The 27,424-nt window shown below is 37.6% G+C and overlaps 1 protein-coding gene across 1 annotated transcript in view; it reads left to right on the forward strand.

Annotated features, from left to right (window-relative positions):
• Window positions 1–13,025, forward strand: part of gbe1b (glucan (1,4-alpha-), branching enzyme 1b) — a 126,264-nt gene extending 113,239 nt beyond the window's left edge. The window contains exon 16 of the mRNA XM_053507444.1: window positions 10,220–13,025. Within this exon, the coding sequence (XP_053363419.1) occupies window positions 10,220–10,282 (63 nt within the window). The 3' untranslated portion in view covers window positions 10,283–13,025. The remainder of the gene's footprint in view (window positions 1–10,219) is intronic.
• Window positions 13,026–27,424: the final 14,399 nt, after the last annotated feature.

Raw genomic sequence — 27,424 nt, forward strand, 5'->3', positions numbered from 1 at the left:
CTATCAAAGAAGCCCACCAGATGCATACCTACAGGCCAGGAAAGACAGGCAGTTGCCTCAGGCCTTAAGCATTAAAGGGTCTTTAGAAGGATGAATTACAGTACGAGTTCTTAATGTCTTAAATCCATGGAAATGTCAACTCATGCCAACAAATTACAAAATCCTTTGATGAGCTGTGAGGCCAAGGTTAGTAAGCACAGATGTGACTTGGGCAGTTCTGTTTAAATAAAGTCGCATTGTCATGCATAAATTATACAATGCTGCATGTTGAACTTAGGCTTAATAGTAACATTTTTTTCACTAGCCTGAGAGGAAACAAGTGTATTTTAGAATAAGAATGGAGTAAAAAAAAATATTTTGATGAACCGGTATACAAAAGAAAAAATTTATCAGAGGTGTTTCTACTCAGTATCGTATCTGGAGGGGTTGAGTTCTACAACAAAAAACAATACAGTATTTGGTTGTACTACCTTTATATTCGATTATGTGGCATATTTGTTTCTTCAACCTTATGCAATGTCACAACATTTGTGTGGATCCAGTGTTGCATTCATTTTTTGCTGAGAACTCGTTTTGATGACGGGAGTCAAATGATGTGTAAAGTCTTTTTTTCTATTTTGGATTTGTCCTCTCCTCACTCAAAAAAAAAAAAATTTGTTGAATGAACGTAATTAAATTATGGAAAGAATTTCCACCTGATTTAATGGCTTTCTTTCAGCGTTAAGCAATTTTGTTGGCCCAACTTAATGTTCTTAGGTTCAGTCAAATTAATTTTATTAGGTTCATTTAACTTATTTACTACAGCTGCGTCCAACATAATTTAATACTGTTAACATAAATTAATAGCGTTGGTACTACACATTTTTCAGTTGTAAATTAAGTTGATCTAACTCAAGTAAATTTAAATTTCAAGACCTGGTCAACAGAATTCTGTGAAGGAAGGAAGCAGAAGACAAACAGGATAAAACAGAGATTTTTATTTTACACCAGCAGCAACTTACAAATGAAGTCTCAATTTGAAAAGATGTACAAAACATAAAACACCACAAATAAGTATTAATCATAGAATTTTTTTTTTAACACCAACAGAAAGTTTTGTACTTTATTACTGTCCGTTATGACTTTTAAATATGACCGTTAGAGACGGTTGGTCAGGAAAATCATGAAGTCAGATGCAGACAGGACACTTTCACTCACAAACTCCTGTGAAAAAATCCAGAGATAGATTCAATTAAAATTCATGATACTTAATTTATCAAATGAACAATATTTATACTTTCTTCCTCTCGCTTCACAACTCATGAGAACAGACCGAAACCAGAACCGAACCGCAGATTAAGCACGCGCATATAACCGTCGGTATTTTAAGTGTGATTAAAAATACAAGAAATAGCTTAAACCAAAATAACGTGACTAAACATCGCTAAACAGCAGGTGACATTTATGTTCAGTATTTTGTTTCTATTTAGAAAGATGGGAATTAATTCCTGCTTACCTTTTCCACACGCCCGCCAAACGTTTGTCTTCTCAACACGCTGTGTTCTCTTCTCGCGATATTTCCGGTTTTCATAGTGACAAGATCTCTTTGGTTTATCTCAACATGATTAAATCTAATACATGTTAAGTTGTTGAATTTCATGTAAATACAACATAATTTATTCATGTTCATCTTGAAAACATGAAATTATTATGTACAAAACACATATTACATTTTAGTACATATAACAGGTAGCCATGTTCATTTTTTTGAGTGCTGGTAAGTCAAGGTTCTAACATCTTGTACAACGTCTTAAAATATTTAAATTAAATAAAGATCCCGAACAGTGGTTTAGACCGGTGGTACTGATGATCAGTAGCCTAGCAAACCAGTATAAGGATGTATTTATGGAAAGTGACTTCAAAGTGAAAATATATGTCACACTTGGTGTTAGATGAAGCTTGAAGGGAAGTAAAGAAAGAACTTGTTTGGTCTACATTGTTATTGTGACGCAATTATAACTGAGACATTACTGTTTTAAATTGAGCTATTTGAGAAGAGAAGTAAAATGAGAAGATAAAAGATAATAACACAGGCGGTGTCAATAAACATGCAGAGGACAAAGCACAAAATAACCAGCAGTGATGTTTTACTAAACACTTTCATAACTAGGTGCATCAATGAGTTTTCTTCATGAGACAGTGCCATGAACATTTTTGGGTTATGATAAACTACAGCCAGGCTTTCTCATTTTCTCCTCAGTCATGGTTCCGTCATGTCATGTAAGGATGAGCAGTTGCAGTTCTAGGAAGTCAAATGCTGTGTGCCAGGTTTCTGTGAAAGCATGTCAAGAGCTTTGTGAGTGATGCCATTAAGCAGATTAGCTTTATCAGTTAGAGAGCAGAATTTAACAGTGCAAATTTGAACAGCAAGGTCGGATGGTTAGTTCTGGGAAGGATATGGTTTGATTCATTTTTGGGAAAAAGGCCCAAGATTAGTAAGCTTTGATGTGGAGGGGCATGACTAACCTCTCAGACCAGAGAGAGAACAGTGGAGGGTGTCGAGTGGTACGCATTTACATAGAGTTTTAGACAAAGATTGGTGTAAAGAGGGTGAAAAGGATGGATTGAAACAGAGTGAGTTTATGTAACTGTCTTGCATTGCAAAGCGCATAGGATGTAGAGTTGGGATGTGGATAAAAGAGTAAATAAATATACCTGGTCGTAATTTTTGCAATACAGATGTTAAGAGTTTTAGCGTCAAAAATATTCCATACAAGTCCAAGCAGCAATTTCATTATCCTCATCAAGTTAATAATAGAGCATTGTGAAGAGAGCAGCATACTGTAGCTATTTTACACTTTTTGACAAACAGCAGAAGAGTAAAGGCTCAATCGCTAGAGATGCACTCTGTAAAAGTGCGGAAAGGAGGGAGATGGTGAGAAAGAAGGAAGTTAATGTTTGAAGAATTCATCCTTTATGTGTGAAACCAGGGGAAAGTACACAGGTAACATGCGGGATTGCTGTGGGTAGTGTTCCTGGTTCCCTTCTCAGCGGTAAACCGGTACAATGCAGAGCTTTCAAATGTTCTCCCTGTGTCTTTAGTGTTTACTTCCTTTTACTCAAAAACATGTCAGCAGGTGGACTGGCTAGGCTTAAGTCAACGTATGTGTGTGACATTTACAGTATCATTAGTACCTCACTGTTCAGGATCACTGTGGTTTAAATTCTAAACATTGTGCGAGTGATTAAAATTAACAACCAGCATACATCTTCAATGGAAATCGAATATGAACTTGAGCCTTTGATTAGTCCACCTAGTCCGCATCCATTTCAGGTTTAAATACAAAAAAATGTAAAAAAAAAAATAAAAAAATTCTGCACTTGTTATGATGTTTGTTTGTTTTTTCCCCAGATTTGTTCATGTACAGATCATCAGAGTCAAGCCTGGTATTTGTGTGATCTTTTAAAGATCCTTTTTTTTCCTCCTTCAGTGTTCTGGAGGTCAGGAATGTAACTGCTCCGTATTACTAGCTGTATGTATTAGACGACCAGCGCCAATAAAGCCCACAGAGTAATTGTAGTCATATTATTTCTAGTTGAAACTGATAGTGCCTCACTAGACGGCAATGGTCAGTATGTATCGATCTACAGTCTAAGCTCGATATAGTGCACCTTCAAATGTCCTTACTACTAATATGCCATAGGATCTTCATTTCAGTCTGACTTCTATTTTAGTTTCAGCATGAAAACATTGTCACTATTAGCTCTAGGTTTCCCAATGGAGAGTCTGGTATGCGGTAAATACACTGCTGCATTTTCACTGGGGAGGTCTTGTGTTTCAAACGCTTGTGTTTTGTCATGGAAGAGATTCCTAACTAGGATTTTAATATGCTAATTACCTCAAAACCTAAGATTAAAGCTCTTTAGTTGTCTTATTATATACTGTAAGAAAGATCAATAAATAAACATTTCCCTTCTGAAACTGAATTAATTTGGCAAGAAATTGCTTAGTAAATGTTCTCGCACTTACTTGAAGTGCATTAGGTCAGGACTCTTTCCGCTCAAGCCGAAGCCCTGCTTTTATCTTGGCAGCAATTCTCAACTGTATTAAGACAGCTTTCATCAGTTAAACCCCTCCCCCCCTCCTTTCCCACTGACCAAAAATTATGCATTCTCTTTTTTCTTTCTTCCCAACTTTTTATTAATTCAAACGCCACAATCTTACACCAAGCAGTTTCAGCTAAACGCAAAGTATAGTTTAACAAGCCCAGCTAATATGAATCCCACGAGTAAGCCGCAGAAGCGAGACACAGGCAGCGTGGAATTCCTGTCAGATACTGAATCTCCCATCGACGTGTCTCTGGCATGCCTCAGTATGATGGGAATTAATCATTCTGTCTGTTGACAGGTACTGACAAGATGTCCCTTTTATATTCACACAATTTTTCTCCATGATTTATTTAAGGGCCACAGCTTCGAAGTCGGCGCGAGTCTGCACAGAACTTCTTCTGTCCCTTTTTGCTTTCTTTCTCATTTAATGGGCCCATCAGCTCCCCTACCCCCTTCTCACTGAGTGACAATAGACTCTCATTTACCATCTGTAGGCGTTGCGGAGGCTGATGCATGGTATGCTTAAACTGACGGGATCTAGCTGAATGAGCAATGCACAGCAAAGCAAGAGACAAACTCTTTCGCCTTAAAAAGCTCGCAGATTAACTCTGTGAATCCCGGAGTCTAATTTGAGCTATGCAAATTGGAGGCTGCAAATAATTGGATTAGGATTTATACCACAGTGCTGTTGAATGCTCTGAATTAGAATTTCTGATTGGTGATTAATTGGTGGTGATTAATTTCTAAATAAATAGCTGCGAGATTTATGTCCATGCGCTCCTTCTAATGTTATCGTCTTTGTAGTAACACCTTTGACAACATGGTGAAGTTTTCTGGGTCACTGTTTTAGAAGAAGAGAGATTTTAGACTTCAGTCTACCAATTACATCAGCTACAATGTAATTGGTAACCCTTAAAACTCAGAGCATTTTCAGCCATTTTTGCATTTTTATTATGCAAAAAAAAATTATATATATATAAATTGGCGGTGGGACAGTGGTAGCTCTGAGTACACAAAGTTAATGATTGAAAGGTCGGCAGTTCGAGCCCCAGCTCCACCAGGTTGCCACTGTTGGGCTGACCCTGCGCTCTGACCCCAGTTACGCTGGGATATACGAAGAAGGAGTTTCACTGTGCTGTAATGTATATGTGATAAATAAAGGTTAACTTTTTACACATAACTGAGCAAAAACTTAAGAAATTAGTAATAAAGAAATAGCACACAAACATATTATCATGTGGTTTTGTGGCATTTGATGAGTTTGACATATTTATGATGTCATTCTCATAACTAGTAGCGCTAAAATTACTGTGTTTTAAAAGGTAGTGATAGCATGGGTTCTACCTGACATATCAGAAAACCCAAATGCACAGTTTGATGTCTGATGTCTCATTGTTTGACAGGACTTCCGTTATAAGAATTTTTTTTCTTCTTTCTTTTTTTTTTGCGATTGACCAATAGTGCGCCAATGAATCCATGCCACTTAAGTTTTAAGGGTTAATGAAATCGATTTTGTTTAATGAACTGCATTAAACTACAAGGCATTACTAAGCACATAACTCCTACATGGTATGAGTTCATTTAACTGCAAGCCCTGCCACATTTTTGTTTCTTACAAATTACACAATGCTGATGCATCAACTACCTTCCAGTCATGCGTTTTGCTGTGTAGACATTCTAAATAATGTTTTTTGTTCATTTTTAAAATATGGATTTCTCTGTATATAAAATATTTTAATGCAACCCTTTCTAAACAACTTTTAGAAGAGTGAACCATTTTCTAGCCTTGACCAAAAAAAGCTAATAGAGCTAATGGCTTGGCCTAATGAAGCACCACAGCTCACAATAAATAATACTCCTGCTTTCTCTCTGACAAGTTTTTGTAAGCGTTCCCTTTCCTGTTAATTAGTTAGCTAATATATATAGTATATAGTAGGATTTAAACTTTTTCACAATTTAGATCTATAGTTTTTAACCTGTTCTTTAAATCCTGATCTGTAAATGCTGAATGTCACAAAAGTTTCTTTGAGAAGTTTGTCTTTACTCGCCCTGTGTGAAAATCCATATAAAGCATATCTGTCTTCATGGAACAAGGGCTGGATAGAGGGATAAATTGTGTAACAATGTGAATGGTTAGTGCTTCGAGCCAGGAAAAGCTTATTTTAACTCCGCTAGCGTTGCAGGTCCGTGCACTGATTCATCTCACTGCAGCAGTACATCTCAAAGCTTTACTGCCTCTCCACCACAAGCAAACACTTCACAAAATTCGAGTCAGAGAGATTCCGAGAGCAGAATCAAAGGCCTGCAGAGATGCCATGAGATGGGAACTGAATTTACTCCTTGAGGTTTTTTTTTTTTTTTTTGGTTTGTTTATCTTTTTTCTAAGACTTTCAAAGACTTGTAATGTGCCGAGAATGAGACAGTAAAGATGCTTTCTGATGCTTTGCTTTTCGTTGCGGCACACATCATACAGGGTTTTCATTTTGTTGTTGTTGAATATTTATGTGCCAAAGTGAATTCTGTAGACCAGTAAGGCCCCCAAGCACCTCATGCACAATCCTTGTCAGAAAATACAAGCTCAAGGCCATGTTAGGTCTTAGAAAAAGCGGATTCTTTAAAGCAATGTACTGGTGTACCTTCTCACATATATTCAGTAGCAGGTAAATAATACAGTTATGATATTGAGTCACCTTTTTTTCAAAGTAGACAGGTAGTCTCTTTCCATCTCTGTAAGTGGTTTGAATGAGCTGGTCTCTAAATGTGTGCTAGGAATGCCAACGGATCAGAAAAAAAAAGGTGTTAACATCTTAATCTACGATAAAATCGTATAACTTTTCTGCAGTTTTGAATTTCTGAACTTCTATTTGACACGTAATGAATTGCCAGTATGGAAGCCTTATTTTGAGATTCTCCCGCTTGACACTGCAGCGTGTTCCATAACATGGGAAACATTCATCAACATTTGTATGACACCGCACAGTAATAACATTAGGGATATGTGTTGTTCTTTGTTTGCCAATTAATTTGCTATTTGTCACTATTGTTTTGTTCTGCCCTGGAAAATAAATGTTGTTGACATTGTATAGTTTCCTGCACAGTGGTAGCTTTTGTCTCGCCAGGTGCTTCGATTCTTCCTCTCTCACACTTTCTCGTTTTCGTTTCCCCCCTCTCTTTCTCTCTCTCTCTCTCTCTCACGTTCCCCTCGCTCTCGCTTGCTCTCTCTCGCTCTCTCTCGCTCTCTCGCTCTTCCTCTTTGAACAGCAGTGCTCCAGCTCCCCTTCTCCCTGCTGAATCGGTTTAATTAGTCACCACTGTCTGTTGTCAGTGTTGCAGTGCTGGCTCGTTCAGCTCCCGTGGCGCCTCGCCCGTGCCAGAATTCTGAGCCCAGCGAACGCTCTCAGAAGCATCGGGGGGAACCAGCAAGCTTTCAGTGGGAGGAGAGGAGCACTGAAACGTGCCTTTGGCCTCTGTGGAGTCAACTTTGTATGTTTGCCACTGTTCGCTCTTGGTTAACTTAGGTGTCTTAAGAAGGGAAAGCTCACGGGTGGGCAAGATGGGACTGTGCGAAATGCTACAGTGTGTTGCGGCTCTAACTCCAGCGGGAGTTGCTCTACCCAACTGGCTTCATTTTTAAGCATGTTAAGTGGATTCTGGCTAGGAAGGTACATGTGATTCTCTTGGAATAGCATTAAAGGAGAATTACAGGGTGTCAGACCCCAAGTGACTCATCCAACTGAGGCAGAGCCTATTTTGGGACTGAACTTCAGATGTCATTGTGGTAAATACAGCATGGAATAGGTGAGAAGCTCCCCCAAAATTTTCCTCTCTTCCTCATCAGTATTAAAGAAAGGAAATCAGCCGGTTAGGGTTGCGTGGACTGAGTCAGATAATTACAGTTCCTCTGCAAACACATGATGTGTTTGACAATGCTGATTGGCCTGTAAGTCGTACTACCACGGAATACAGTAATGGTGAAATCTGCAGAATAGGTAACAGGCTGCTATTAAAGCATAGATGAGTTTGATTTAAATGAATAGGAATTGATTGAGAGCATTTGCACATTGTCAGAAAAAACTGAAACAGCTGTTTTCATGCAAAGCAAACAGTAAATTTCCAAAGCGAAACCTAACATATTTAAAACACTGAAAATGAAATGCACAAGACCAGTGATTGAAATAATATGCCACTAGAGGTGAGAAAAATGGCTGATCTTAAACTGTTAACACGAACTACAGGGCATTTAACACATTTTGTCTTAGTCTGTGTTTGAAAGAGAATTCATATTGAGGCGGCACCAACAATCTTCACACTGCTAGAGGCTTGAGATGTTTTGCTGTCCAGCAGCTAGCAGGTTACTTTAAAAAAAATAATAAATTAAAGGAAAAAAGTTGTAATTATTGATTTTCCATCCTGCTGTTCAAGACCTGTTTTTTATGTATCAGATACATTGTGTTTCTTGAGTGATGTGATATCTCACTAAATAAAAATGTAAATACAGAAAAAAAATAATGAAGCAGACCATTAAAGGAAACTAATCACCAACAGGGTGATGTGATTGGCCTGACATGAAGCAAAATTAATAAGCTTTTTAATTTTCAAGTTGAAGCAAAGTTAAAGCGTAGGGGTTAGTTGATTATGAGCCAAAGTTCTTGGGCTCTTTGCCCACTGGGCCCCATGTGTAGGCTGTGGTGCGATTGGTGTTCTGGTGCCATCTAGGCAGTATAAATTTTTTTCATCTAGCTTTGTTGTATTGAATTTTTTGTGCCATTGGACGAGACAATCTAGTCTTTGGTTCCTGTGGGCATGGGTAAGTCCTGGGTTCTTGGCTGATCCTGGTGGGTAGTGGTAGCTCAGCGGGTCAAGGCACTGAGTTACTGATCTTAAGATTGGCGGTTCAAGCCCCAGCTCCGCCAGTTTGCCACTGTTGGGCCCCTGAACAAGGCAAATACTACACCCTCAACCCTGTTGGGCCCCTGAACAAGGCAAATACTACACCCTCAACCCTGTCTGCTCCAGGCTCTATCATGGCTGAGCCTGCGCTCTGATCCCAGTTAGGCTGGAATATGCGAAGAAGGACTTCTACTGTGCTGTAATGTATATGTGATAAATAAAGGTCTAACTTAACGTAACTAATTGACCAGTGTGTCTGTGTATAAATATAAATTCAGATTAAATAACATTTTATAATACTGATTAAAGTAAAGGTTTTTCATGAATGCCTTCCTTTGTTTTACACACATTTTCATGCATGCCAGCTGTTTCGTGCTGAGAAGACAAACATGATTACCAATTAAGATGATGCATATTTCCTCGGTCTATTGGAAGTCACTAGCCAGATAGCTACACTATAAGCACAGAGATATAAAGATTAGAGTCGGTAAAGTAGCCTGCTGGAATTTACTGCGAAAGATAAGTAGATTAGTGCACTGTCAGCACAACACATGACTCATTTTTAGATCGAAGTGTAACTCATATACTTTTATACCTGCCGGTTTATGGTACTACCCTTTGAAGCATTAATGGCTAAGTGGAAGGCTTCTCACATGGCATGCGGAAAGCCGGGGTTTCGATATCCGGGGCATCTGATTGCAAGTCATCCTTAGTGCTGATCCTAATGCCGAATAGATTGGAAGGGTTATATCAGGAAGGGCATCCGATGTAAAACCTGTGCTTTGTTGTAAGCAGGTTTGCTGATCTGAAAGAAGGACAAAAGCACAACAATAGCATGAGGACTACTTGTCACTATGTTGTCTTAATTCAAGCACTGTGGGATGTACAGTAAGCTGTGCTCCAGACCTCCTGTGCTATTAGTGACCATTTCAGTATTATTTTTGTGCCTTAGATTATGTAGATCATCCTTAATTCAACTCTGTGTCACAAATAATGCATCAGAACAAGTACATTAATAATAACCAGTGATTTGTGAACCTGTGCGACCAACACCATTGCATGAGCTGCTGGTGAATTGCATGAGCAGACTGGGGAATTCTCGAGTCGTTTTTACACCGTTATGTATAAACTATGCTAAATTGCTATATCCTGTATAACCACATTTAAAAGTGTAGTATTTTATCTCAGAGATGGATAAATTCAGGCCCTACTCTATTTGCTTCTTTTGTTTCTTTTACAGGTTTACATTCCCTGCAGAACGGCTGTTGTTCTAGCCAACGAAGAAATCGATTACTGCTACTGAAACACAGTGATTCACTGAGAGATTGATACTCAGCAAATGTGTCTCTCCACTGGTTTCCATCGAAGATTTGTGTGTGATGCACCATAACAGTCTCACTCTGTTTCTTCATCTTTCCCATTCAAGACCTGTTTTTCTTTTCTTTTCTTTTTTTTCAGCATAGCACATTAAACTTAACATGTAATTGGGGTAAAATGGTTGATTGTGGTTTCTGTTACAGTGGGATACATAAATAGTTTTTTTTTTCTGAAACTGTGCATAAACACCATCTGGTGTTAGTATGTTCAATCTGTTTGCTATAGCTTCCGATACCGCTGTGTGGGGGGACAAAATTATTTATGTATCTATCACCTGAGGGTTGTGTTTATAGGACTACATAATGTCAACATAAACCCTTCATGACAGCTGACATAAAATGTTATGCATAAATTATATGATTTACTGATTTATAAAATATTATTGCAATAAGTATCAGCTATTATCTTTTGGTGATTTAGTTGTTACTTGTAAATTAAATCTAGTATAATCTAGAAAGAGGAACAGATTTTTGTTGACGCACGATTGGGATATAACAGTTTCAAGCCTAATTTTTTAGACTATACTTCTGTTGTAGACTCTTATGTGAATTTAATTTTATTCTTTATTAGAATTCATAAATGTCAGCTGTACATACTGTTTATTATTCTCAATTAGAGTGCATTGGGTTATTATGTTGCAGTATGAAATGAGTTATAGTGATGCGTAATGTAAACCAGAAAATGTCACAACACAGCTGTATGTTAAAAAAATTCTCTGTAACATGTTTCGCCAGTAATGCCACGCTGCAAAAACAACAACTTAGCAAGTCAAATATTCTTAAATCCAGCTAAACCTATTTCTCAAAATAATTTTACCAAGAATCAATAAAACGCAATTTTTCTTACCTGCAATTTTAGTAACATTTGACTAGAAATAAACTTAATAATCTTATATTTGGTTTGGTATAAACTTATTTTAAGAAAATATAGATAGGTTTGGCTAGATTCAAGAATATTTCTCAATATTGATAAGTAATCAACGATGATGAGACATTTTTTGCAGTGCGAATTGAAATCAAAATGACCAAAATCAGTTTTTATGACAGCTGACTCTTTTGGAATAAGCCTTTATAATTTTTTCTCTACTGCAATGGACTGGTCTTGCACTGCCCAGGATTAACAGGTTACTGAAATGTTTCGTCTGTTGTCAGAATGAACTTATGATGGTGTTATGCTATCCCGTGAGCACCCTTTTGACAAAATTTGAAATTCGGGTTATCATCTACTGTATGTCTTTTGCCATGACACAAAAATTATGTTACATATTGAAGAAAGATCTTTTTGAAATTTGGTCCTCATGGAGAATCCCTAAACCTGTGGATTAAGCTTCATTTTAAGTGCAGGCGGTTTAATCTGGGATAAAAAATATATTTACAAATTTGAGTAATTACCAGGTCTGGTTTGTGATATATTGTGAGGTCTGTTAGACTGTGTTAATTTAGCGTGACTAACAATTTTTTATTTTATTTTATTTAATTTGATGGGTTTTTTTGTTTGTTTTATTTTATCTTATTTTATTGTTGTTGTTTTGTTGTTTGGTTTGCTTTTTTTAACCACTAGATTAATGGATGGTAGGAAGATGATTTGATGACTGTTTGCTCTTAGTGGGAGAAAATGAACTAAAATGTTGGATGTAATAACTTCAGAAAAACTGAACAGCAGAAAAAAAACAATTATTGACTGAAAAAGATAAACATCTTCTCTTAGTGCGCTGTATTAAATCAATTTTCTCAAACTCTTCCCGATGTTATAGAAGAGATCCTGCTCTCTGAAACACCAGATAAATTTTCAGTCCATTCATGTTTAGAAAACCTGAATGATTGTAAACGAAACGACCACAGGCACTGTGTTCATAGAGATCACCTTTATTAAGTAAGTTTTCGACTTTTTAGAGCAACTTTAACAAGCATTCGGGTTACGTTAATTGTCTCAATTAGGCCCAGAGTAAGGGTTTTGTTGATTATGTACATAATGTTCAGCTGAATGTTAGTTAAAGAAACCATTTACTTGCTTAAGTCAACTGTAAATGGGGTTTTGGCACAAATTCTCCCTCTGTGTGTTGGTCAGGTCTGTTAAATAATACCCTTCAGTGTTATAATAGGTAAATGGGTAGCACTCTGTCCCATTATAATTTTCGTCCATTATGAACTTTCTGTTGCCTGCCTTCCCTCTTCAACAGCAGTGTTTCTCATTAATGTCGAGTAGCTACTTGAAGATAATGCTGGCCTGCTTTTGAATCCTCTATAGAGAAGGCAGAATGAATCTGTATGTAAATACTTTAGGGGTTATTATCATGAACCTGCTCCGTTGAATTAATAAAGAGCCTTTTCCCTTTGCCCTCTGTTTGTAGAGACACACCTCTCTATCAGCTTTGTGTTTCATGCCTCATTGTCGTTGTCCCCCCCCCAAAAAAAAAAAAACAGTTAGAGGTTTATATAGCAATAATGTGTGTTTGTTTGTGTGTGTTTATGGTAGGTTTTTTTTAATACTTTTGTTTTGGGACAGAAATGTTGTAGCTATTTTTTTTTTGAAAGATAAAAATAAGATTATATGTAAGTGGATATAATTGTGTAAAAATGTCTTTAAATTTAATGTTTTTCATTTCAGTTATTTTCGTTAGGATCAACACAGTTCTCCACAGTTTGCGATTTTGTGGAAAAATAAATATAATATACATACACTGGAAAATGTTGTGTTGTCATGGTTACTATGTACAGATGGGCAGCAGATGAAAAAAAAAATCTGTCTCTGTTTCACTGTAAGAGGCATTTTTCTGAATTGATTTGTGTCCAATTGTCCCAGAAGAAACTGTCCCTGCAATTCAGTTTCAAGTTCTTCTGATCACATTTATCCTACGCTAACAAACTTATATCCTTATGGGAGTCGTCTCTTCCTGGATAACTCCTCTCCTACCCACAAGGCACAAGGTCACTGAATAGTTTAATAGTGGTAAAAATGATGTTTAAATCATTTGCTGATGTCTTTACAGTCACCGGATCCTAACCTAACTACACACTTATAGGAGGCAGTTAGACCTTGCTCTCTACTGCCACCATTAAAACACTAATTGAGGTAATAACTTTTGGAAGAATAGTGTTTAGCCTTTCATTACAGTTCCAGAGTCTTGTAAAATCTTTGCCAGGCCAAGATGAAGCTGCTCTGGCAGTCTTGTGTCTGCTCTTTGTCTCTTTTTTTCCTTTAGTTAAATTAACTTTCCTTATGTGTATAACATCATCCTGAACATTACAGACTGTTTATCTGTGTTCTCTCTCTCTCACTCACTCACGCGCTCATCGTCTATACCACTTTATCCTGTATACAGGGTCACAGGGGGCCTGGAGGCTCGGCACACTCACACGGTCATTCACACACTACGGCAATTTAAGAATGCCAATTCATCTAATCTGAATGTCTCCGAGGAAACCGGAGTACCCAGAGGAAACCCACCAAACATGGGGAGAACATGCAAACTCCATGCACACAGACCCCGAGGCAGGAATCAGACCCTGGAGGTGCAAGGCAACAGTTCTACCCGTTACACCACCATTACACACCAGACCCTTCTGCTTTTCTGCATTAGGACATTAGATTATTATTATTATTATTATTATTATTATTATTATATTACTCTATTCCTGATTAATACCTAAGTGTTCCTGGACCCACCTCGACCCTGACCAGGATAAAGCAGTTACTGAAAGAAATGACAAGACTTTATTCATAAGAATCTGCTGATCATGCATAAATAAAAAAAAAATTAAAAAGCAGTTTAATAATTAAGATAAGCGTGTAAATAATATAATATTAAGAATTTCCAGATACACAGAGCTGGGCAGATATAATTATGTGCATCTAAGCAGTACCTGAGGAGCTATTAGTGCAAGATTAATGATGCAATTATGCTGATCTATATAAATATTGCAAAGGTTCGGTAAACTTTTGTGCTGCTGTATTATAAACCAATGCAGTAGCACTTCAGATTAAGCAAAAGTGCGAATGTTAAATTCAGCCGAGTGAGGTGATAATGCTTTCAAGTAGTCTAATGAGCGTAAAGAGAAAGGATGCTTTAAAAACGCGGCTCTACGTTTGGGTATATCGAATTAGGCCTTTGAATGATGGTAAAAATCATTGGATTTTACACCACTCTCAATATCAATACTGCTGCTACCTGTTAATATTGTGCGCCAAAAAAAAAAAAAAGTGTGCTCAGCAAACGTTTCATTGACGCACTAATGTCGCCGGTGTATCATTTTTATGAAACACGAAGGCGTTCTCTGTGCGGCGCTTTGTGCTTGCAGGAATTTTGTGTAATCACTGAGCCATGCAACAGATCCTAAACTTCTTTAACTGTTTTACCATATGCTCAGCTTGATCTCTTTTCCTTACCACAAGCAAATAATAATAATAATAATGATAATAATTTGCATTTATATTCTGACACCATCTCTCTAATGGTTCCCCACAAGTGCTCCAAATCCTTGTTTCTCTTTATGTAACTCCAAAAGCGTTTTCTTTTTTTTTCCTTTATCATATCTCCCTTTTCAGCTCTCCGAAAGCTTGAGAGCACCACTCTGCATAAATATCTGCCTCATAAAAGAGCTGCATTGTGAAACTGAAGGAGGTACCTCTTGCTTAATCACACCTTTCATGCCGTCCAGAGGCATGTTCATTAGCGTTCTGAAACGGAAAGGGGTAACAGAAAGAGAGCGGAGAGTAGGAGAGTAGGAGAGCAGGGCCTACTTTGTTACAGGTGGTCTCTTTTGCGTGCTAATCAAGTTTGCTTCTTGTCATTAATCACTGCTGTGAGTGTGTGGAAACAGGTATGGAAATCAAGACTGAACAAGGCACTCCAACACCTCCACAAGGGCACGCGTGTGGGACAGAGGAGTCTTAGTCTTTCTCGTCTTCAGTTCCTCTTGCGTGCTCTCACTTCTTCAAGTGTAGTTTGGGTGTACTGGAACAAACTAGACTCAGATTTATGGAAGAACAGACTCGATTCGAGTGCACAATAGGGGGGGTTTTGTGTTTTTCCTCTTACCTGAACAGTTATTTTTTTCAGCCTCAGATGGTTAACGTGAAAAGATAAAACATAGAAGGATTTTTTAAAAAATCTATCTATCTAATCGTATACAGTGCTTTTTCTTGTTCAGCTTCCTTTATTTTAAAAGCATAAATTAGAAACTACTGCAGATGAAATATCTCGAAAAACTGAGATCACTGTGTAATACATTTGTGTTATCAAACATATTGCCTTCTATACTAAAGCCAGTCAGTTGAGGACGCTACATGCCCCAGGTGTTGGTGGTGTTGCCTAGGTGTTGCATTTTCAGTGCTGGCTCTGTCTGAAAGGTCTTTCTAGGACACAATGACTTCGGTTTGTCCTCATTTTCATGAAGCATGTACAGAAGTTCACTCAGCACAAAAAATAAGTAGATACTGTGATATAATGCTGCCCTCTATGGGTGGCTGGACAGCCCTCTATTGCATTGCGTTATGCTGTATGAGAACATGCACAGTACAGTATTTCATAACATTCGAATTCATTTATGCTATGAACACGAAATGAATCATGCTTCTAGTGGAAAACCATTAAATGCATTATGTTCTATGGGTTTCCTCAAAGGTTGTAAATGTAAATGTTATTTACTTCTCATTTGCTCTTTCTCTCTCTCTGTATGTGTGTGTGTGTGAATAGTATATTATTCACAGAGAGTTCTGTATTTGATTTAAGATATACTCATCATCTATGCCACTGTATCCTGTATACGGGGCGCCAGACCCCGAGGGGGAATTGAACCCAGACCCTGTAGGTGTAAGGCGTCAGTGCTAACAACTAAGCCACTGTGTCGCCTATTTAAGATATACATAAACTGAACATTATTTTGTATAAAAGTCTACTGTTTTTGTTTAGTTTTTTGCCATTAGACTGTTGTGATGTGCTTTAAAACTTATTTTGTATGGAGCTCATCAACAGAACGGCAAAGAAACACAACAAACAGGATTTTAGGATTTTATTTCATTTTATCTGTATACCATTTAAACTACAATACAACACTTCCCAGAGCGCTTTCCACAATATGAAACAGCTTCCTGAACATCCCGGTTTAGATTTTGATGCCTAAGTTACAAGCTGAGATGACTGAGATGAACAGTGAAAGTAAAAACTCCCTGAGATGACATGAGGGAGAAAAAAAAATAAAATAATTTTGCGGAGAGAACCATTCTCTTCTGGGTGATACCAGATAGTGGGATTGTAAACCATTATATAAAAATGGAAATTAACATGGAAATTTGTGTCTTAGCATCATTCAATAATTAGTTTTATTATTGTAATAGCAGTACTATACAAATTAAACTAATAAATAATTTACAAAACAAAAACACATCAATTGGATATTGCCCAGTGAGTTAAATTCTGCATTCATTTGTGACCAACTTAACTTAATATGTGGTAATTTGACCATGAGAAGGCTACTGTATCAGCAATCAATATGTCAGTGTCAAGGCTGTTGTAAGGCACTATCGGATAAATATACTGTAAATTTAAATGTTTATGTCACCAGTAGTGCCTTGTGTCTCAATTTGTGCTACATTAAGTTTTCTGTGGGATCAGACCAGACAGGCTGGCATTTGCTCCCCACAGGTACAGATAACCTCGGGTGCCCATGATCCTGTCACCAGGTTGCTGGTATATAATTGGTGACAAGATCATGGGCACTCAGGGTTATCTATCTCTGTGGGGAGCAAAGGCCAGCCTGTCTGGTCTGATCCCACATAAAACTTAATGTAGCACAAACTGCTAAAAAAAAATAATAATAATAACTTATGCTGGCAATGATAGAAAGGTATCAGAACACCCTTTCTGATACTTTGAGTTTGAGTTTGTTGATGCAGCCTCCAAATTACCCAGATCTCACCCTGATCAAGCATCCATGGGATGTGCCGGACAAACAAGTCTGATTCATCTAGGCCCCACCTTGCAATTTACAGCGGTTAAAGGATCTGGTGCCAGATATCACAACACACCTTCAGAGGTCCTGTGGAGTCATGCCTCGAATCATCAGAGCTGTTTTGGTGTCACAAGGTAAATCTGCACACTGTTAGGCTTAATGGATTGTTGGATAACTACGTGCTGTAGAGAGACTGATATATGTGTGATTTTCAGGGAAACAGGATATTCCTGGTTTCAAGGTGGGGAGCAGGCTCTCTATCACTTTATGATCACTTTATAGAACATTTTATTTTATCACGCACTAGAATTAAAAGAGAAGCGACAGCAACTACTGATGTTTTGCCAATGTCCACAAAGAGCGGCAGAGTACTTCTCGAGCTCCACACCATTGCGACAGGGAGCAGATGGAATAAACAGGCTCTGAAGACCTACAGGCTTCATCGGGACCTAAACCCAGAAGTGCTCAAGGACATGGCGTGTTGAGATGAAAAATTGACACTTGATTTGTTCGATCACTTGTTTCAGAACCAGTTTCTTCCCAGGGATAACCAGGCCCTGTCTAACACAACCATAAACTCCAACTCCATGCAACTAAGTCACACTCAGCTAAGTAATGACAAGACAGGGAAATGTCACTGTCACTGAGCAGTTTGGGAGAAAGGAATGCCTCTGGATGAAGCTTGGGCTTATTTCCAAACTTCTGTTCAAGCCCCACTCCTACTCCAGTCCCTGAAATGTTGGCCACCTCAAATGAAGCTGTAAAGGGATCAGGGTGTCTGCGAATAGGAGCTGAGGTGAAGGCTCGTTTAATTGCTTTAATGGCTTGAGTGGCACCCGAGTTCCACTGCAGGTGCTTCTTGAGCAGGCAGTTAAAGAAGCAGCAATAGTATTGAGCCCTCTAATAAACCAACAAAAGAAATTTGCAAACCCCAGGAAACATTGCAATTCTTTGATGTTTTGGGAGCAGGCCATTCAGTCACAACTGTGACATTATCCTTATCTATAAACATTCCCTCTGCACCAATGATGTGTTCCAGAAAACTTTCTCGCTTTTTGTAAAGTTGGTTCTCCATGAGGTCTGATTGAACCCTTCTTACATGACTGATGTACATGGACAGGTCTGGGGAGTAAATAAAGGTCATCTCTGTAGCCATGGACAGAGTTTCGAGGCAGTAACTTTCTTAACTTTCTTGTCAGTTAAGCAAGGCTCCATACTTGACACTATAATAACTACAGTACAGAGGAGCCAAAGCAAATTGGCATTAATTGGTACAGATGGACTTGTTATTGTTGCCAGACATTTTAAGCATGCAAAACTCAAGTCAGTGCTTCCCAAAATCCAACTGCATGGGCCTATGTGGGGAAAAAGGAAGACCCTTTCTTCCAACAGCCAAGTACACTCTCTTACCACAGCTGATGTTAGGAAAACTTTATGCAGAGTCAACCCACAGATCTACTGGACCAGATAACATTAGAAAAGTCCAATGCTAAACCAACAACCTGTCTCTGAATATGGACTAAACTGTGTAAAGAAGGACCACTACCTATTGAACATCAACAACTTCTCCATGGAGATCATTATGAACTTTAAATTGCTTTGTGTTCAATTGGGGGAGAATATTAAGTTGTTCCCAAAACACCATAACCAGGAAAGCCAGGCAGCACCTCTACTTTTTGCAAATGCTAAGGAAGGCCTGTCTACCTCTTCCCATCTTCACCACATTTTACAGAAGGACCATTGAGAGCTTCCTGAGTAGATGTATCACTGCGTGGTTTGGGAACTGCACCAGCTATCATCACAAGACCCTGCAGCAGAAAGGATCATCATGGTCTCACTTCATAGACAGTTACAAACACACAGTGCATTTGCAAATCCGCCAGGATAGTGGATGACCACAAACACCCCCTCAAACACACTCTTTACCCTTCTGCCATCTGGAAAAAAGGTAACAAAGCATTTGGGCCCTCACAGACCGTTTTTTCTAACAAACCAATAGACTCCTTAACATCAAAGGACTGGCCTGAGACACACTCACAGACAATAATATATACACCATTTTATTTCGTTTTTTTGCACATTTTTTAACGGACACTTAAAATACTGTACTTCACTGGTTTACATTATGGTTGACAAGCTATGTTCTGTTTTGTTTTCTTGCCATGTTATCACATCTATTGAGTTTTTTCCCCTGATGGCACAGGCATATTCCAGTCGACTAGTGAAAGAGTGTCTCTAGGAGCATGAGGAATCATTTTTACACATAACCTGACCACCACTTTGTGCACCATAATCAAAGCTAAAGGTGGATGAATGAAATGTTAGAGTGTGTGATTTTCTTTTTTTTTTTTTTTTTTTGGCCAGGTCAGAGTTTTTTTTGTTTGTTTGTTTTTTCCTCCAGAAACTCTTGCTTACTTTGGCAGAGTGCTTTGACTCATTATCATGCTGGAATATTCCTCTTCTGACAAGCTTCTGGAGATTGGAAGTCATTCTGACAATCAGTGTTTTTGTATATTCGTAGTCAGTCATGGTGCCATCTGTAAATGTCATCTCTCTAACACCTTTTGCACTCATGCATCCGCTTATCATCACATTCCCATTGCTTCACTGCTGGGACTATGCATTAACTGTGGCAGTCCTGGCAGGTTCACGCCAAACATGCTGGACGCCATCCGAGCCTCACAAATTTATCTTGATCTCATTTGACCAAAGAACGTGCCTCCAATATTCAATAGGCTTCCTTTTGTGCTTTTTAGCAAAGTTTAATCTTTTCTGCCGAAGAGCAGGCAACTTTTTTATTTAAGAAGCTGTCCGTAGAGATTGACATTGTGCAAAGACTATGCTGAACTTGTCTGTCTGCTATTCAGAGCTAGATTTTGCAAGTAATGCACTCTCTGTGCCATCGTTTTAGGAGAATGGCCACTGAGGCTCTGTTTAGTGATACTATGGCTCCTTCTATCATTTCTGATTTGAAATTGATCACTGATCTTTCTGCATCATTATCCATCTTTGTGAAGTTCCAGAATTAGATTTTTTAATTCCTGCAATCCCTTTTCAAGTGAAACATAATGTAGACATCCAGATGGATAGATCATTTGTTTTAGTAAAATTTTCTAACATGTGTGACAGTAATTACAGGTGTGTTTACTTTTATTGCATTAAGTTCAACTTTGCAGCTTGTATTCCTAATATAGTGTCTCTAAAGTATTTTTCTTTGATTGTTCATAACAGGAAATACTCTATTTGCCAACATAGAAATAATGCAATTATAATACAATTTAAATCATTTGACATTGTAGTAATATGGTGTGTGGGTGTACTCACTTTTGTTGTTGAGATGCAAATGCAATAAAAAAAAAGATGCAATGTTTATACTGTAATATTGTTAATGAAGTGAGAGATAAGTGACAAAACGATATTATAACCTACATTTAAATGGAACATACATTCTGACATTTAAAATAATGAGTATTGCTCATATCTAGAATACTAACACAGCTAACCGTAAAAGCAAAAGGGGTCCACTGACACTGCTATGGCATTCTAAAGCATTTAAGCAACCGATTAGCAATGACATTATGACCACCGACAGGATCATGGACACTCATGTCTCATCCATGACCACGATTGGTCCGACCCAACAAAAAAATGCAGCACAAACTGCCAAAAAAGTCAATGCTGACCACAATAAAAAGGCATCAGAATACCCAGTGCATCACAGCCGCCTAGTAGTCAAAGAGCCCAAGGATGCTAACCTCTAATCTCCTCATGTCTCAATCCGATCAAGCAGCCATAAGGCCCCGCAACCCACAGCACCCAAAGGATTCGTCACTAGGGGCGGCACAAGGGGACCAAAACCTAGGTGGTTTTATTGTTAGTGGTTTTAATGTTATGGCTGATAGGTGTAGTTGTGTTGTTTTATAGGAAAATAAGCTAAGGTACAGTAGCTCATGCAGAACTTTAAGAGAATCTATGACAGAGAAATAATTTTCTTGGTATGACAAAAATGTCATCACTACAATGTCAATACTAAAGCCAGTACGGACAGAAACTGAACCAAACCATGGATGAACCCTGGGAATATCATGTCTTCTGGAGTCATATGGATAAAAAGAGTGTCAAAGTGGATGGTTTAAGGAGACCGAGAGAGAATAGAGCTGGATTATTTTAAAAAAAGAAGAGCCAAATAAATGGAAAAGGAGCAGGATAGTAACAAAAAATGGCCATATAGAGAGAATTGGGAAAAGGCACAAGATGGAGAGAGCTGAGCACAAAGAAAGAAAAGAGGCATTGAGGTGTGAGCTGAAAAAAAAAGGGAAAAATGTGGCAGTGGGTGAGGGATGAGCTGCTGGAGGATGTGGAGGAGGAATATTTGGAACAAATGCAGGATGTGACAAGAAAAAAGTGAGACTGAGAGTAAAAAAAGGGAGGTAGAGGAATTCAGAGCGAGAATTACACATGAAAAGGAAATCCAAGAGCTGGACAACAAAGTGCAGTCTGAGAAGGAAAAGTCATATGACGAATGAAGCAACACAAAGACATGGAAATGCTTTTGGAGAAAAAGAGATTGGAGATAGCATTACAGACTGAGAAGCTCACTGCTTTCAATAGACGAAATGAAAAACAAGGGGAGATGGGAAATGAAATCAAAGAAACAGATGAGAAGAAGGCCTTGTGTCTGAAAAGAGGATGGGAAAATACATAGAACTGGTTAAAAGTAAAAAAGAAAGAATGAGCAATTGCAAAGCAGAATAAAAAGATGGAGAGGGAAGAAAAAAAAAAAAAAACAGGCCAAGATAGAGACAGAGAAACAAATTGAAGCAGACAGTTAAAATAGAGAAAGAGTTTAGGAAAAGACTTCAGCATATACAGTATATGTGCCCAGAAATGGAAAGCAAGTAGAGAGAATGCAACAATAAACAGAAAGAGACTGAGATGAATTGTGGGGAATTACAAAACAAGAGTGATTATTTTATTGACATTTCTTTTATTTCTCCTTCAGAAAAATCTAACTTTGGAACAAGTGGACACTGGGCAGCTTATCACAACAAGCAAAAGGACACATGATGAGGACAAAAGAGAAGGAAAATTCAATCAGTGAGAAAAAGGTTAGTTTTAAATATTTCGAGAAAAAAAGGGATTTTTAGAAGAGAAGCAAAAGATTGATGAGCAAACAACCAAAAGGACAATCTTATAAAGCAGCTGGCAGCGAGGAAAGAGTAAAGAACTTATAATAATATTCTGAAAGAAGAGATAGCAGGAGGGCAAAACACCAAATCAACCAAATACTTCCGATAATCAAAATAGAGCAGTGAGAAGAAATGGGGAAGCGAGAGAGAGAGAGAGAGAGAGGTGATGTGAGGGAACAGAAGGATGACCATCTGTTTAAAATGCTCAGAGTCCAGGAGGAAAAAAAAAGGTAAGGATAAAGGAAGAGATAAAAAAAAATCAAGCTGTGAGGGTAAAAAATATCACACAACCTAAAAGTAAGATGGAAATAAGAACCAGCAGTGAGTTTTATATTATTTAAGTACAGTACTGAGAGTGAGATTGAAAAGAAAACAAGAAGAATCCAAACAGAGGTACATTTGTTTCTTGGAGATGTAAAGAGAGAAATAGAAAAGGGGAAATATTCAACAGCAACTAAGTGATAATAGCACTGACAGCTGGCTGCAAGGACGCCACTTTTATCTGTATTGATGTATAGGTGGTGGAATAAACCCCAGTGATTCAGTGAAACTAAAAGAGGAACTTCTCTGAGTAGAGTTCAGACATGCTGGTATAGTAAACCTTATATTTAACATGATATTTCTGTAAATGTAAATAAATTTAAGATAAAAGAAAAAAAGAAACAAATAAGAAAAAAGCTTTCTCAAAATGGGATTATCTCTCTCTTTCCTTTTGTTAACATTTGTTGGAAGATATTGTTTTTATGATCAAAGATTTGGCTCAGGTGGCGGCACAGTAACTTAGCGGTTAGCACTGTTGCCTTGCACCTCCAGGGTCCAGGTTCAGTTCCCGCCTTAGGATTGAGTGCATGGAGTTTGCATGTTCTCCCCGTGCTTGGAGGGTTTCCTCCGGGTACTCCGGTTGGTCCAAAGACATGTAGATTAAGTTAACTGGCATTCCAAGATTGCCTATAGTGTGTAAATGACCAAGTAAGTGTGAATGTGTGTGCCAAGATGTATCCTGCCCAGAATACAGGATATGAAGAGGTTCTAAATAAAAACATGACATCCTATGTTTTTGCATTCTAATGCTGCCTTTTTAACACAAGATGCAACAATCTGCAACAATTCTGATCCAAGTGCAGACTTTACAGGCGATGTTTCGCAACGCAAACCACCGGTTCTAACACACCCCATAGATGTTCTCTTGGATTCACATCAAGTTCCTATGAAGACCACAGAAGAACAGTGAACTTACTGTTATGTCCATGAACCCAGTTTGAGAATCATTATGATGACAGGTATTTATTAGACAGTAGTGGACGAAACAAAAACAAAAAAGTCCTCTCATTTATCTCATTAAAAATGCAAAAGTATTAAAGTATTAAAGCATTTATCTTCAAATTGAATTCGATTTCGAATTCTGGAAAAGTCAGGACGTGTTTTTTTTTTTAAGTTGAATAGAATGAAAAATTAAAGACTGTCAAATCACATGAGCACATATTTTATTGACAATAGAACATAGAGAACATGAATGTTTAAACTGAGAAATTTTACAATTTTATGCACAAAATAAACTCATTTTAAATTTAAAAAGTTGGGATGGGGGGCATGTTTACCATGGTGTAACATTTCAAAACAGTTTGAAGACATCCGGCCATTGAGGTTATGATTTTCTGGAGTGTTGGTGTTGGAATTTGGTCCTATTCTTGCCTAATATAGGTTTGCAGCTGGAAAAAATCGGGATTGCAGGCAGGCCAAGTTAGCACCTGGACCCTGGTGTAATAGCCGCAGTATGTGGTTTTGCCTTGTCCTGCTGAAATACGCAACACGTTCCCTGAAATAGATGCCGTCTAAGACCTTATATACAGCTTTCATAGTTGTTCCAAAACATATAAGCTGCCCATACCTTTTGCACTTACAGTATGATGATATGCACCACCATACCATCAGATATGATGGTTTTTGAACTGAACGCTAATAACACGTGGAAAGGTCTCCCTCCTCTTTAGCCTGGCGTTCGTGATTTCCAACAAGAATGTCAAATTTTTACTTGTCTGACCATAGAACACTGTTCCACTTTAAAACAGTCCATTTTAAATGAGCCTTGACAATGGCGCTTCTGGACCATTCACATATGGCTTCTTTTTGCATGATAGAGCTTTAGTTGGCGTTTGCAGTTGGCACGGCGGATTGTGTTTACAGACAGTGGTTGCTGGAAGTATTCCTGGGCCCATTTAGTAATTTCAATGGCAATCATGCTGATAAGTGATGCAGTGTCATCTGAGAGCCCGAAGACCACGAGCATTCAACAAAGGTCTTTGGCCTTGTCCCTTCTGTCCCACAGAGTTTCTCCAGTTTCTCTGAATCTTTTGATAATGTTATGCACTGTAGATGATGAGATTTGCAAAACCTTAGCAATTTGTCATTGAGGAACATTGTTTTTAAAGTATTCCACAATCTTTTTATACACTTTTTTACAGATTGGAGAGCCTCTGCCCATCTTCACTGCTGAGAGACTCTGCTTCTCTAAGACATTTCTTTTATAATTAATCATGTTACATACCGGTGCTAGATGTTCTCCCAACTGAATCTTTTCAGAATCTTCTTGCTTTTTCATGCCTTTGTTGCCCCTGTCCCAACTTTTTAAAGATCTGTAACAGGCATCAAATTTGAAAGAGATCATTTAGTGGATGAAAGCGTAAATTTCTCTGTTAAAAACATTTATGTTCTCGATGTTCTATTGTAAATAAAATATTGGGTCATGTGATTAAAAAGTTTTTTAGTTTTCATTTTATTCAAATTTAAAAACATCTCAACTTTTCCAGAATTCTGTTTATACTTAAGTATCAAAAGTACTGAGCTTGTATTAGCTCAGTGTCCTTAAAGTATCTCTCTCTCTTTCTTTCTCTTTGCCACATTCACTTTAAGCACCTACCACATGACTGAACATTTTACAGAGAAAAGGCAAATCACACAATTGTGTACAATAGTCAGCAAGTTGCAATATTAATTTTAAATGCTACACACCACCGTGGTTATATAACGCAACACCATACACAAATATAGTGAAGTTAAAAGTAAAGATATTTGTTATAGGAAGTTGACTTTAGAATAAAGACTTAAGTCGTCAAAGCACTTTTTGTAAGTCGCTCTGGATAAGAGCATCTGCCAAATGCCTAAATGTACTGTAAAACTAAATCTGTTGTTTGGTAAAATAATATTACTTTTAAAGAAATCTAAAATTTTACATACAGTCCTTTATGTCTTTACAAAAGTTATATATATAGTTAAGTATATATATATATATATATACATATATTAAATTCAGCCAATATTAGGAATGAACAGGTAACGCACATTTGTTTTTATTTACATAATGTACATACATAAATACATGCATACAGTACATACATACAGTACAAACATACATACATACAGTACATACATACATACAGTACATACATACATACATACATACAGTACATACAGTACATACATACAGTACATACATACATACATACATATATACAATTGTTTTGTACAGTACTACAAGCAAGATACTAATTTTGTATCTTGCTTTACATATTTCAGAATTTATTTTACACAGTTTGACAATAAAGATCCTTTGATCTTTTTTGTTGTCTAGTATTTCCTACATTATTGTTTTCTCTTTTACATTTATGCCCAAATGGATGGTGTTCATGAGAACTAGTTTCATCATGGTGCTTGGTGGGTTTAGCAAATGCACTTGACAATACTGTACTGTTTTTGCAAGAACTATTCCAGAAAAGTTAACCTTTGTGTCTTAAAATAACTACCGATTGTTGTTGTTACCTAATTACCTAATGCCATAAGTGTTATTTTCTGATAAATAAGAATAACTACTATATTAGTAATCATTCTTTTGGGGTGGCCATGGCAATACGTGTCACTCAACAGAGCCAATCAACGTTATAATTTACAGTGTGTAGACTGTGTGCGGAAGAAACAGAAACAAAAGAGCAACAGAGCATGGTTAAGTCCTAAAAATAAAATAGACTAGAAAAAGCGAACCTTGAAAGATGAATTTACAAATCAATATGTGTTTATTCGTCTTGCAGGAAGTTTAAAAGCAGTTTGTCTTAAATCTTCCCGAAACGTTGGTGATAATAAAAAGCAGCAATGTGAAATGCCACTATGAGACAAAAATCTGGGTCATTAGAGCAAATATATATTATTTTTCACAGGATTTACGACTGTGTGAGTGTGCCAATGACAGAGCATCCAGAGTCCTTTCACATTTATTTACAGCCCACCAGTGTGCAAATAATGATTCTCTAAAGATTGATTAAAGATTATTGTTTGTATTCTATAAACATACAAGAAAATATACAAGGCCATCAAAGTTTCAATTGTCCACATGTTTAACTGAAAGTTACTGAAAATTACAACAAATCTTATTGAAATACAATGCCAATTTTTTATTGCTGATTTTTTATAGACTTACAATGACTGCGTATACTGTACAGTATAGGGTTCTGAATCCTAACACAAACCTAAAATTGTGACTTCAGCTCAAAGAAAATTGTATTGAACAGACCTTTTTGGCTGCACACACAGTCACAGGGAGAACCGACCTTCATAGGTCGGTGCCAAAAGACATTGTCCAGTGTACACCAGGAGCTGTGCAACTGGTGTATGTGCATCACCACATCAGGTATTTTATCATAGATAGCAAGTTAGAACAAAGAGTAAACATTGCATTCTGCGTAAAAATGGGCAAATCTGCCACAGAGATGTTTGACATGATTCGGCAAGTTTACAGTGATGCTGCAATGAGTCATTTGAGGTGTTTTGAGTGGCACGTGCTTCAAGAGCAGAAGAACATCACTAGAAGATGACTAAAATAAAGCAACAATTTTCACAGTTCTCATGTCCCTACCGACAGACAAGGCAGGTCCGCAGCTT

The sequence above is a fragment of the Clarias gariepinus genome, chromosome 11 (assembly GCF_024256425.1).
Source record: "Clarias gariepinus isolate MV-2021 ecotype Netherlands chromosome 11, CGAR_prim_01v2, whole genome shotgun sequence".
NCBI lineage: Eukaryota > Metazoa > Chordata > Actinopteri > Siluriformes > Clariidae > Clarias > Clarias gariepinus.